The following is a 12873-nucleotide window of genomic DNA, read 5'->3' as shown; positions in this document are numbered from 1 at the left end:
ACTGCCAGGCATCTTGGGAAGTGCGCGTATCCCCTGGGGATCTCCCCTCGCCCCCTCTCCCGACACACTCACCTGGGAGATGATCGACTGCGTGAGGGGCAGGGATGAGGCGGTGAACGGCCGCTTCTCCGGCGTGAGGAGGTCGGAGCCGATCACGTCCTTGGGGCTGATGATGTCCCAATCCTCTAGCAGTGGGCCTGAGGGGGGGGGGGGGGGGGGGGGGTGGGATGAAAAGAAGGAGGGGCAGCGGGGAATACCCCGAGACCCCTGGAGTTACACCCGGTAACAATCGCCCTGCACCTCACCCCAAATACAGCCACCGGATCAGTATACCCTTCTGCATTGTGAAGGGCCATGGCTGTTACATGACACCATTGATCAGCTGGGTCAAAAGCCACATCACTGTCAATCAAGGTCTGGCTCCACCCACCCATTAGTGCACACACTTGACCATTGGCCCCTGTAAACACCTTTGTACCTGGCCCTGAACCATTGGCCTGTTTGAATTACCTGGGCTGGACCACCCAGCCCTCCAGCACTATAAAGAATGCCACATGGGCGTGGTTCGCTCTCTTTTGATTGCTCCAGGAATCGTGAAACGATGCTGAAGAGACCATTGGTAAGAGTGTGCATTTCCACAAGGGTTAGGAGCATCCTAAGTAGATTCCCGGTAGCGTAGAGCCGATGCCTGCACTGTGATTGTGGGGTGGCAGGTACCGTATTGATTCCTCCTTGATTGTTTGTACTCTGGTGTGTGTGTGTGCACATCTCACCGTTGTTGCGAATTCCCCCCATGTTTGTGATCACCAGTGTGTGTGTGCGCGTTCGTTCCCGTTTATCCTGTCCAACGTCTGTCTTTTATAAATAAATCATTCTAACTCCAAAGACTGTGTCCAGAATCCTTGTCCCTCAAGACCCTCAAACTTGTCTTACAACACCTTCCCTCGACAGAGGAATAGAATGTAAGGGCAGGGGTGTGATGTTCAGGCTCTATAAGGCATTGGTAAGACCTCACTTGGAGTACTGTGTGCAGTTTTAAGGAAGGATGTGCTGACGTTGGAGAGGGTTCAGAGGAGATTCACCAGAATGATTCCAGGAATGAGAGGGTTAACATATGAGGAACGTTTGACAGCTCTGGGGCTGTACTCCTTGGAGTTCAGAAGAATGAAGGGGGGAACCTCATAGAAACATTTTGAATGTGAAAAGGCCTGGACGGAATAGATGTGGCAAAGGTGTTTCCCATGGTGGGGGAGTCTAGTACAAGAGGGCACGACTTTGGGATTGAAGGGCGCCCATTCAGAACAGAGATGCGGAGAAATTTCTTCAGCCAGAGAGTGGTGAATCTGTGGAATGTGTTGCCACGGGCGGCTGTGGAGGCAAAGTCATTGGGTGTATTTAAGGCAGAGATTGATAGGTATCTGAGTAGCCAGGGCATCAAAGGTTATGGTGAGAAGGTGGGGGAGTGGGGCTAAATGGGAGAATGGGTCAGCTCGTGATAGAATGACAGAGCAGACTCGATGGGCCGAATGGCTGACTTCTGCTCCTTTGTCTTAGGGTCTCATGGTCCTTTCCAGGAAAGCAGGCTCTCCTTGACTCACGGAGTCATACGCTGCGGAAACAGGCCCTTTGGCCCAACTCGTCCCTGCTGGAACCATCTGCCCATATTTGCTCCCTATCCCTCTAAACCTTCCCTCTCCCATGTACCTGTCCAACTGTCTTTTAAACGCTGTAGTTGTACCCGTCTCTACCACTTCCTCTGGCAGCTCGTTCCACAGAACCGCCGCCCTCTGTGTGAAGAGGTTACCCCTCAACTCCACATAACTTAAACCTCTGCCCTCTATTTTAGACTTCCCCCACCCTGGGGAAAAAGTGGTGACCGTTCACCTTTATCCGTGCCCCTCATGATTTTATAAACCTCCATCAGGTCACCCCTCAGCCTCCTTTGCTCCAGGGAAAACAGTCCCAGCCTGTCCGGCCTCTCCTCATAACTCGAGCTATAATCGTAAATCTGAACTATATTTTAATTCTTTAAATGCAAGTCGTCAACCGCCATGCCTTTAAATGTCTTTACCAGTTGGATGCACTATAGAAACCATCCTATCCGGATGCATCGCGGCTTGGTACGGCAACTGCTCTGCCTGGGATCGCAAGATACTTGTGGGCACAGCTCAGCGCCTCACGGATACCAGACTCCCCTCCGCGGACTCTGTCTACACTTCCCGCTGCCTCGGGAAAGCAGCCGACATAATCAGAGACCCCTCCACACCCACCCCAGATATTCTCTCCTCTACCCCCTTCCCATCGGGCAGAAGATACAAAAGCCTGAAAGCACGTACCAGCAGGCTCAAGGACGGCTTCTATCCCGCTGTTATAAGACTATTGAATGGTTCCCTAGATAGACTCTTGACTTCACAATCTACCTCGTTATGACCTTATTGTCTGCCTGCACTGCACTTTCTCTGTAACTGTGACACTTTATTCTGCACTCTGTTATTGCTTTTCCCTTGTACTACCTCGATGCACTGTTGTAAAGATCTGTGTGGATGGCATGCAGAACAAAGTTTTTCACTGTACCTCGGGGTACATGTGACAACAATAAACCAATTTAACTGGTTTATAATTCCTTATTTTTTGTTAAATAGTGGCTTGAGTTGGTAGTAAGGAAGGCAAATGCAATGTTCGCATTCGTTTCGAGAGGACTAGAACATAAAAGCAAGGATGTCACGCTGAGGGTTTATGAGACATTGGTCAGACCGCATTTGGAACATTGTGAGCAGTTTTGGGCCCTGTATCTAAAGAAAGACTCATTAGTCCTGGAGAGGGTCCAGAGGAGGTTCACCAGAACGATCCCGGGAACAGAAGGGTTAACGTACGAGGAGCGTTTGATGTCCCTGGGCCTGGAGTTCAGAAGGATAGGGAGAGGTGGGGGGAATCTCATTGAAACCTACTGGATACTAAAAGGCCTGGATAGAGCGGACGTGGGGAGGATGCTTCCATCAGTGGGAGAGTCCGGGATCCGAGGGCACAGCCTCGGAATGAAGGGACGTCCCTTTAGAACAGAGGTGAGGAGGAATTCCTTCAGTCAGAGGGCGGTGAATCTGTGGAATTCGTTGCCACGGAGGGCAGTATTTAAAGCAGGAGTTGATGGGGGGGGGTGGCTAAGGGTTAGGGGGAAGAAAAAAGATCCGCCATGATTGAATGGCAGAGCAGACTCAATGGGCTGAATGGCCTAATTCTTCTCCTATTTTTATGGTTACCTTTGCTGCCTTTCCATCTGTGGCAGGGTGACATTGAGAACATCTACTGCCACCATTTTAGTACCTGGATTATAGCCCCATTAATTTTCTATTTAGTGAAGCCTCAGGCCCCAGCAGTTTGCTCCATTCTGATTTAGAAACCAGATTTTTGAGCGAATTAAGAGACTAAGCAGTTGCATAAAATATTATGATCACTCTTCCCCCAAAGCTGACTTTAAGCGGTTGCATAAAAATATTATGATCACTCTTCCCCAAAGCTGGCTCAACTTGCAAATAACTATTGCTAATCACACAATATGACAGGGGAAAGTAGGCCGTGCGTTGGTTTGTCCATTGACAGATGTAACCCCACACCCTCACTATCTCCCCCCACCTCTCCCCCCCCCCCCCCATTAGTTTGGGACGCTCCCCTTCCGCTACTCTGTCAGTGGTAGTCTCCAAACCCTCCTCCTCCTGATCTCCATCCCCCTCACCCCAACAATTTCTTGGTATATGGTATCAGTGGAAGGTCCCAAACTCTCTTCAATCTCCATTTCCTCTCCATTCTCCTCAGCCCAACAATTTCTCAGTATATGGTGTCAGTGGGTGTCCCCAAACCCTCTTCCTCCCCGCCCCCCCCCCCAAAAGTCTCCATTCTCTGCACCCCATGTTCTGTAGATAGGAGGGATTCACTCTGTCGGCACAACGTTGTGGGCCGAAGGGACTGTTCTGTGCTGCACAGTTCTGTGTACTCACTGTCCTCAGAGGGCTTGATGTCGACCTTGAGCTGGAGGTGAGCTCGCGAGAGGCTGCTGAAGGCCACGTCCAGGTCCCAGTCTGATTGCAGGGACAGGTACACCTCCTGGCCCGGCTTCTCCGCCGACAGGTAGCTGATGGCAAAATTCTTCTTGCTGCCGGGGGGGGTGGGGGAAGAACAAAGATCAATAAAGGAGGGTGGGGGGTGGGTTGGGTGCCGAGAGAGTGCCCGACAGTGGTCGAGGCGCTGCTGGACCGCGGGAGGGGCCCCGAGGGGATGCGAGACGCCAAGGGTCATCCTGCCCCTCTCTCCCCAACCTAACCTCGTGCCGAAGGGTCCCAAATCCTCCGGAGGGCAGAAGGGAAGTTCTTCCTAGAATTCCCAACGGGATTCCGCACAGCACCACCTCCACACCACCCCCGGACTCCCGACCAACGGCTTAGTCAGGGCAGCTCGCAGAGCCGCAGGTCCAGTTGACCACGATCTTGGGATGGGGTTTGGGCAGGCGGGGGCAGTGACTGAACCTGGGCAGGATGGCTGGGGATTTTTCGGGAGGGTCTGTGGGGGAGATGGGAGGGATCTGAGGTTCGAAGGTGGCAGCCACCCCACTGGCTGACGGGGGGCAGAGGAGTTTCGGGAGGGGATGGAGGGCTGTCGGTTCGATCCCAACCTGTGGCATCCACTCTGAGACCGTTTCTCTTCCACCCCCCACCCCCCCCGAACCCCAGGTGTTTCAGCCTCCTCCCACATCCCTACCGAGTGTTGTAACTTTCCCCTAGTTACAGTCTGCAGCCCATCGCGTCCTGCTCCACTGTTCTAATGGTGGGGCTGATTATTCTTCATCCCCACTCTCCTGCCTTCTCCACCACCCCCCTCCCCCCCCCCCCGCCAATCTAGAACCCCGTCAATCTTGGCCTTAAATACACCCAACGGCCCATGGCAACGAATTCCACAGGTTCACAGCCCTCCGGCTGAAGAAATTCCTCCGCATCTCAGTTCTAAAGGGACGTCCCTCTGTCCTGAGAGTCTACTAGTCTGTCGCAAGAGGACAGGTGGGCAGATTGCAGGGTGGAGAGGCTGAATCTCCTCTGAAGGTTTAACAACGTGGGGGCAGGGACATCTCCCTGGGGTTGCCCGCAGTGGGTCACAGCTGCTGAGGAGACTGTGGGCACCTAGAGCTCGCGACGGGGACCCTGATGTTGAGCCACTGGGAGGGGTGGACCTGCCGATTTGGAGAGTGTTTGAGAGCGGGTGGGGAGGGGGGGGAGTGAGGCAGAGGTGTGGGAGCCAGTCTGGATATCTGTAGGGTCACGGCTGTCACGTGATACCAGTGGGCACATGGTTGAAAGCGACAGCACTGTCAATCAAGGTCTGGCTCCCCCCCCCCCCCCCCCCCCATTAGCGCACACCCTTGACCGCTGGCTTCTGTACGCACCTTTGTACCTGGCCATGACCCATTGGACCTTTTGAATCACCTGGGCTGGCTCCACCCAGCTCTCCAGCACTATAAAGAACGCCACATGCGCGTAGTTCACTCTCTTCTGATTGCTGCAGGAATCGAAACCATGCTGTAGGGACCATTGTTAAGAGTGTGCAGTCCCACAGGGGTTAGGAGCATCCTAAGTAGATTCCCAGTAGTGTAGAGCCGATGCTTGCAGAGTCGGTGGGGGGGGTTCAAGCATTGTATTGTTTTCTTCCCCTGATCATTTGTAACCAGTTTGTGTATGCGCATCTCACCCCCGTTGTGATTTCCCCCACGTTCGTGATCACCTGTGTGTGTGTGTGTGTGTGTGCGCGCAAGTGTGCATCCGTTCCTGTTCATTCTGTTCCCGCGTTTGTCTTTGTGAATAAATCATTTTTAAAACTCCAAAGACTGTGCCCAGAGACCTTGGCCTTTGAGATGTTCAACGAACCTTTTCTCACAACAATATGACTCCAGCGCCTCTCTGTGGCGATGGAAGAGGTGACCTGGGCATGGATACCTATTCTGCTCCAGGAAGGGGATCCAGGTCTCCTGGAGAGAGAGAGAGGGAAGGGGGGGGGGCGGTGGGGGATATCGGGGTCTCCTAGAGAGAGAGAGAGGGTTTGGGGACTCACCTGCTTAGGTCAAAGGCTCGGATGAGGATGTGCTGGAGGACTTCGAAGGAGGTGATCTGAGGGTCGACGGCAAACGCACGAAATTCGGGAGGCAGCAGGCCTTCGCACTTCTGTCAAGCGAGCGACAGGGAGGTTAGGGAGAGCGAGTATTTTGCCCGTCGAAAGACTCTGCATCTACAGAACGGCCGAGGGCTCGAGTAGAAATTCAGCCCAATACATCCCTCCCCACCGTCAGGGGTATCTACAGGAGGCGCTGGCTCAAGAAGGCAACGTCCATTGTCAACGATTCCCCCACCATTCAGACTGTGCCATCGTCTCCCAGCTCCCATCGGGCAGGAGGTACAGAAGCCTGAAGTCCCCACACCACCAGGTTCAGGAACAGCGACTTCCCTTCAACCATTCAGTTCTTAAACCAACCGGCACAACCCTAATCACTACAGTTTAGCAACAATGGGACCACTTTGCACCTAAATGGACTTTTTTTGTGTTCATTCTTCTAAAAATTGTGTATAATTTAAGTTTTTCTTGAGAATGCTGCTTATCTGATGCTCTGCCTGTGATGCTGCTGCGAGTAAGTTTTTCATTGCACCTGTGGACTTGTGCATCTGACAGTAAACTCACCTTTGACTTTGTATATGGAACGAGCTGCCAGAGGAAGTGGGTGAGGCAGGAACATTAACAACATTTAAAAGGTACTTGGACAGGAACGGCTCAGAGGGATACGTTGACATTGAGGGATATGTTAGAGGGATTTAGAGGGATACAACAACCTTTCCCTGTGACAACAACCTTTCCCTCAATGTCAACAAAACTAGAGCTGGTCGTTGACTTCAGGAAAGGGGGCAGTGTACATGCACCTGTCTACATCAATGGTGCTGAGGTCAAGAGCTTCAAGTTCCTCGGAGTGAACATCACCAACAGCCTGTCCTGTGATGCTGCTGTAAGTTTTTCATTTCACTTGTGCGTCTGACAATAAACTCGACTTTGATCTGTCACATTTGTGGGTTTTTTTAAATAAAAGCATATGGCAATCCTCTAGGAGTTCAAGTGTAAGGTGAAAGTATACAGTTAAGGGTAGGACCATTAACAGCATCGATGTACAGAGGGATCGTGGGGTCCAAGTCATAGCTCACTGAAAGTGGCCACACGAGTAGACAGGGTGGTAAAGAAGGTGTACAGCACACTTGGTCAGGGCACTGAGTACAAGAGTAAGGGAGTTGTGTGGCAGCTGTATAAAGGCCACACTTTGGAGTATTGTGCGCAATTCTGGTTGCCCCGTTATGGGAAGGGATGTAGAGGCTTTGGAGAGGGTGTGGGAGAGTTTCACCGGGATCAGAGGGCATGAGCTACAAGGAGAGGTTGGACAGACTTGGGTTGTTTTCTCCGGAGCGGCAGAGGCTGAGGGGGAGACCTGATGGAAGTTTACAAAACTACGAGAGACAGATAGGGTAAGGCATGGAACAGGACAGCACAGAACAGGCCCTTCGGCCCACAATTTTGTGCTGACATAGCTAATCCCTCCTACCTACAGAATGCCCACATCCCTCCATTTTCCTCTCATTCATGTGCCCATCCAAGCCCCTCTTAAAAGCCCCCCAATGAATTTGCCTCTACCTCCCTATCAGGCAACGCATTCCAAGCATCCACCACTCTCTGAGTAAAAAAACATACCCCTCATGTCTGTTCTGAACCTACCCCCTCTCACCTTAAATTCATGTCCTCTGGTATTGGATCGCTCAATAACGGGACAAAGATATTCCTTGTCCACCCTTTCTATGCCTCTCATTTTATACACTTCCAACAGATCACCCCTCAGCCTCTGCCGCTCCAGAGAAAAGAGCCCAAGTTTGTCCGGCCTCTCCTGATAGCACATGCCCTCTGATCCAGGCAGCATCCTAGTAAACCTCCCCCGCACCCTCTCTAAAGCCTCGACAGCCTTCCTGTAGTGAGGTGACCAGAACTGCACGCAATACTCTAAATGCGGCCAGACCAGAGTCCTATAGAGACAGTCTGAATGTTTTTTCCCCAGGGCAGGAATGTCAAATCCTAAAGGACATGCATTTAAGGTGGGGGGGGGGGAGGAGTTTAAAGGAGATGTGTGGGGCAAATTTTTTTTTTTGAAACACAGAGCGGTGGGTGCCTGGAACAGGCTGCCAGGGGTGGGGCTGGAAGCAGATACAACAGAAACATTTAAGAGGCCTTTAGACAGACAGATGAACATGCAGGGAATGGAGGGATGTGGACCTATGTGAAGGCATAAAAGAATTAATTTAATTTTAATTAACTATACTGACTTGTATACGGGGGACAGGTAATGCGGCGGATGCGGAGTGCATGGACTAACTCCACCCAGGCAAGTGGGGAGTGTTCCGTCACACTCCTGACTTGTAGATGGGGGAAAGACCTTGGGATGTCAGGAGGAGTCACTCACCGCAGGATTATAGTTAATTTTAATTAACCATACCGTTCTACGTTGCATTCGGCACTAGTGGTGCCAGATTAGTAGATTTTTCAGGCTCGTAACACGCAACACACCTTTACAGCACGTTAGTAACTTGTCCCGTGAACCAGTTCAGTTTGAAGGGGAGCAGGACAGACAGGACCCCCAGGGAGCAGGGTACCCGGAATCCTGGAGACAGCCAGGTCCTGAACCATTCGGATTTCGGAATATTTACATCACCACTTCACAGAGTTTTACTGCAGAGGGGGTGGGGGTGATGTTATGAGGCAGGTTGCTACTTGGTGAATGTCCCTTTAAGGCACCTGGACAGTAGGGTAGTAGTGAGTGCGTGTGTGGTGTTATGTACAAGGCAGCAAGACTATAACTGAAGTGTACTGGCTGTTGGAACAGAGAGCGAGAGAGAGATAGAAACTGACTGCTGGTCTCTATCTATGGATGAAGAACAATAGCTGTCACTATGCAATCCATGTATGGATTTTTGGAGCGATCTGTGGCGTTAACCTGTACTGGAAAGCAGGTATATCTATGGGCGGCCACGTATCGAGTGCCCTCGGTGTGGCAGATACTTCGGAACAAAGCAGTGGAGATCTTTGGAGATTGAGGTGTCGTATGGGTTTCAGCGTGGAACTTGGGAATTTCGTAAATTCTCTCGACATTCTCTCTCCAGTCGGCTGTGGTTTTGCAAAAGCCTTTGCTCCTGTTCTACCTTATGACTTGCTGAACTGAACTTTTGAGAACTATTCCTAGCCTTGGGGTTTGGGAATTAGCCGCACATGCACTTAGAGTTTAGATTTCTGGGGTCAATGTTTAATATCTCATGATTTTATTATAAATAGCTTCTAACACTTATACATGGCTTGTTGTGCTTCTACTGTTGCTGGTACCTAACAGTGACAGAGGGACGGGGGCAAAGGTAACATCTCCCGTAGGGAGGGTCAGCGCTGCCGTGGAAATAAGCTGTGAATGAAACCATCTGGTTGACGGCAGGATCAAGAGATCAAACAAATAGATACCTAATTCAGGCAGGCGAGGCAGAGGGAGATAAAATGAGTAAATATTGCATCAAGTTGTACAGCATGGAAACAGGCCCTTTGGCCCAACTCGTCCATGCTGACCAAGATGCCCATCTAAGCTAGTCCCATTTAGAACATAGAACACTACAGCACAGTACAGGCCCTATGGCCCACAATGTTATGCTGACATTTTATCCTGCTATAAGATCTATCTAACCCTTCCCCCCCACATAGCCCCCCATTTCTCTATCATTCATGTGTCTATCTAAGAGTCTCTTAAATGTCCCTAATGTATCTGCCCCCACAACCTCTGCGTGTTCACACAACCAGTGCGTTCCACACACCCACCACTCTCTGTTTAAAAAAAAACTTACCCCTGACATCCCCCTTATACCTTTCTCCAATCACCTTAAAATTATATCCCCTCGTGTTAGCCATTGTCACCCTGGGAAAAAGTCTCTGACTGTCCACTCGATCTGTGCCTCTTGTACACCTCTATCAAGTCTCATCTCATCCTCCTCCTCTCCAAAGAGAAAAGCCCTAGCTCGCTCAACCTATTGTCATAAGACATGCTCTCCCCTTCCACATCCTCGTCCAAGTCATTTACAAAAATCACAAGGAGCAGGGGTCCCCGAACAGATCCCTGCGGAACACCACTGATCACTGACCTCCAGGCAGAATACGCTTCATCTACCACCACCCTCTGTCTTCTATGGGTGAGCCAATTCTGAATCCACACAGCCAAGCTTCCCTGGATCCCAAGCCTCCTGACTTTCTGAATAAGCCTTCCATGAGGAACCTTATCAAACGCCCTTACTAAAATCCATGTACACCACATCCACTGCTCTATCTTCATCAATGTGCTTTGTCACAACCTCAGAAAATTCAATCAGGCTCATGAGGCACGACCTGCCCCTCACAAAGCTATGCTGACTGTCTCTGATCAGCCTTCGCTTCTCCAAATGCCCATAAATCCTGGCTCTAAGAATCTTCTCCAGTAATTTGCCCACCACTGAAGTAAGACTCACTGGTCTGTAATTCCCAGGGTTGCCAGAGTCTGGCCCATATCACTTTGCCATCCATGTACCTGTCCAAGTGTTCTTACTGTACCTGCCTTGACTTCCTCTGGCAGCTCGCTCCATACACCCACCGCCCTCTGTGTGAAGAAGTTGGCCCCCAGGTCCCTTTTAAATCTCTCCCCCCCCTCGCCTCAAACCCACGACCTCTAGTTTTTGATTCCAATTTGCCGCTCTTGCTACAGAAGTGAGAGGTCCCAACCAGGAAGGGGGGTGACCACCTACCATTGACACTCCCACCGCCCTGTCCCCCCACCGCCGACATCCCGGAGGGGTCACCACTGACCAGAATCTAGACCGGACCAGCCACACGCATAACCCGGCTGCAGGGAGCAGGTCAGAGGGTGGGGATCCTATGGTGAGTGACTCACCTCCTGACATCCCAAGGCCTTTCCCCCATCTACAAGTCAGCAGTGTGATGGGACACTCCCCATTTGCCTGGATGGAGTTAGTCCATGCACTCCACATCCGCCACATTACCTTTCCCCCTATCTACAAGTCAGGAGTGTGACAGGACACTCCCCACTTGCCTGGGTGGAGTTAGTCCATGCACTACACATTAGCCGCATTACCTCTCCCTCATCTACAAGTCAGGAGTGTGACGGGACACTCCCCACTTGCCTGGGTGGAGTTAGTCCATGCACTCCACATCCACCGCATTACCTCCCTCCCTCCATCTACATGTCAGGAGTGTGACGGGACACTCTCCACTTGCCTGGGGGCAAGTGCGGGTCCCAATGACTCTCGAGAAGCTCGACACCGTCCAGGACAAAGCAGCCTGCTCGATCGACACCCCACCCACCCCGTCCCCCGAAACACACCCTCCCTCTTCCACAGTGGACGCAGCTGGACTATTCCGATAGCAACTTTAAAAAAAAATTAATTCAAGGGATGTGGGTATCTTAGGCCGAGCCAGCATTTAATTGCCCATCCAAAGTTGGCCCCGACAAGGTGGCGGCGAGCTGCCCTCTTGAACAGCTGCAGTCCTCGAGGTGTGGGTGCACCCGCAATGTTAGGGAGGGAGTTCTGGGATTTTGACCCGGCGATGGAATGGCGATACATTTCCGTCCTTCTCACCTCGCCGCCTCTCCCACCGAGGGCAGCGGGCGCAGGGCGACACCGCCACCTCTGGGTTCCCACTCGAACCCGCACGCCGCCCCGTCTTGGGAAGAAACTCATCGCCGCTGGGTTCCAACTCCTCGAACACCTCCCCGACACGGACAGCAGTGGTCTGAGAGGGTGGCTCAACCCCCACCTTTTAAGGGGAATAGAGCATAAAGCAGCACAGGAACAGGCCCTTCGGCCCAACGTGTCTGTGCCGGATACGATGCCGAACTAAACTACATCCCTTCTGCCTGCACACAGTCCATCTCCCTCCATTCCCCGCACGTTCACGCATCTGTCTGACAGCCTCTATCGTATCTGCCTCCACCCCCACCCCTGGCAGCCCGTTCCAGGCACCCACTGCTCTCTGTGTAAAACAAAAATTGCCCCACACCTCCTTAAACTCCCCCCCCCCCCTCACCTTAAATGCACATCCTCTAGTGTTTGACACTTCTACCCTGGGGAGAAAGATTCTCTCCACCCTGTCTCTGCTTCTCATAATTTTATATAAACTTCTATCAGGTCTCCCCTCAGCCTCCGCTGCTTCAGAGAGAACCACCCAAGTTTGTCCGACCTCTCCTTATAGCTAACACTCTCTAATCCAGGCAGCAACCTGGTGAACCTTTTCTGCACCCTCTCCAAAGCCTGCACACCCTTCCTGTAACGGGGCGACCAGAACTGCATGCACGAGACGGGCGGAGAGCGTCACCAAGCGACATCCGCGAGGAGGGGCGACTTCTCTCGGGAGGCTGGTGAATCTTTGGAAGGAGCGGCGGCGGAGGCCAAGGCATCAGACGCAGTCGAGGGACACGTTCGCAGACTCCGGGGGAGAGACGCCCCAGCCGGGAGGGAGGGCCTCAGGATCCGCAAGAGGTACAACTGCCTCAGCGCCGGGCCTCATCTCCTCTCCTGTGGCAGTTCCCCGTCACCCTGATCTTCCAGAGATTTATCTACCTCCACTTTAAATACTTCCCACGATCCAGACTCCACAACTGTGCGGGGTAGAGAATTTAGGAAATCCACTATCCTCTGCGAGAAGTTCCTAAGCACTGAGTTTTAAATGACCACCGCCTTTATCTCATAACAATGTCTTCCCCCTTTGTGACTCTCCCACCAGTGGAAACATCTT

At 52.0% G+C, this 12873-nt stretch overlaps 1 protein-coding gene across 1 annotated transcript in view; it reads right to left on the bottom strand.

The window, feature by feature from the left end:
* Positions 1-12873, bottom strand: part of tbc1d25 (TBC1 domain family, member 25) — a 78717-nt gene that overhangs the window by 62965 nt on the left and 2879 nt on the right. The window contains exons 2-4 of the mRNA XM_052008969.1: positions 6091-6200; positions 3993-4147; positions 73-197 (exon numbers count right to left, since the gene is read on the bottom strand). Of these exons, the coding sequence (XP_051864929.1) occupies positions 73-197; positions 3993-4147; positions 6091-6200 (390 nt within the window). The remainder of the gene's footprint in view (positions 1-72; positions 198-3992; positions 4148-6090; positions 6201-12873) is intronic.

This window comes from Pristis pectinata, chromosome 43 (genome assembly GCF_009764475.1).
Source record: "Pristis pectinata isolate sPriPec2 chromosome 43, sPriPec2.1.pri, whole genome shotgun sequence".
Classification (NCBI taxonomy): domain Eukaryota; kingdom Metazoa; phylum Chordata; class Chondrichthyes; order Rhinopristiformes; family Pristidae; genus Pristis; species Pristis pectinata.
The sequence above is the reverse complement of the archived record's forward strand: the minus strand, read 5'-3'. Positions and strand labels throughout refer to the sequence as shown.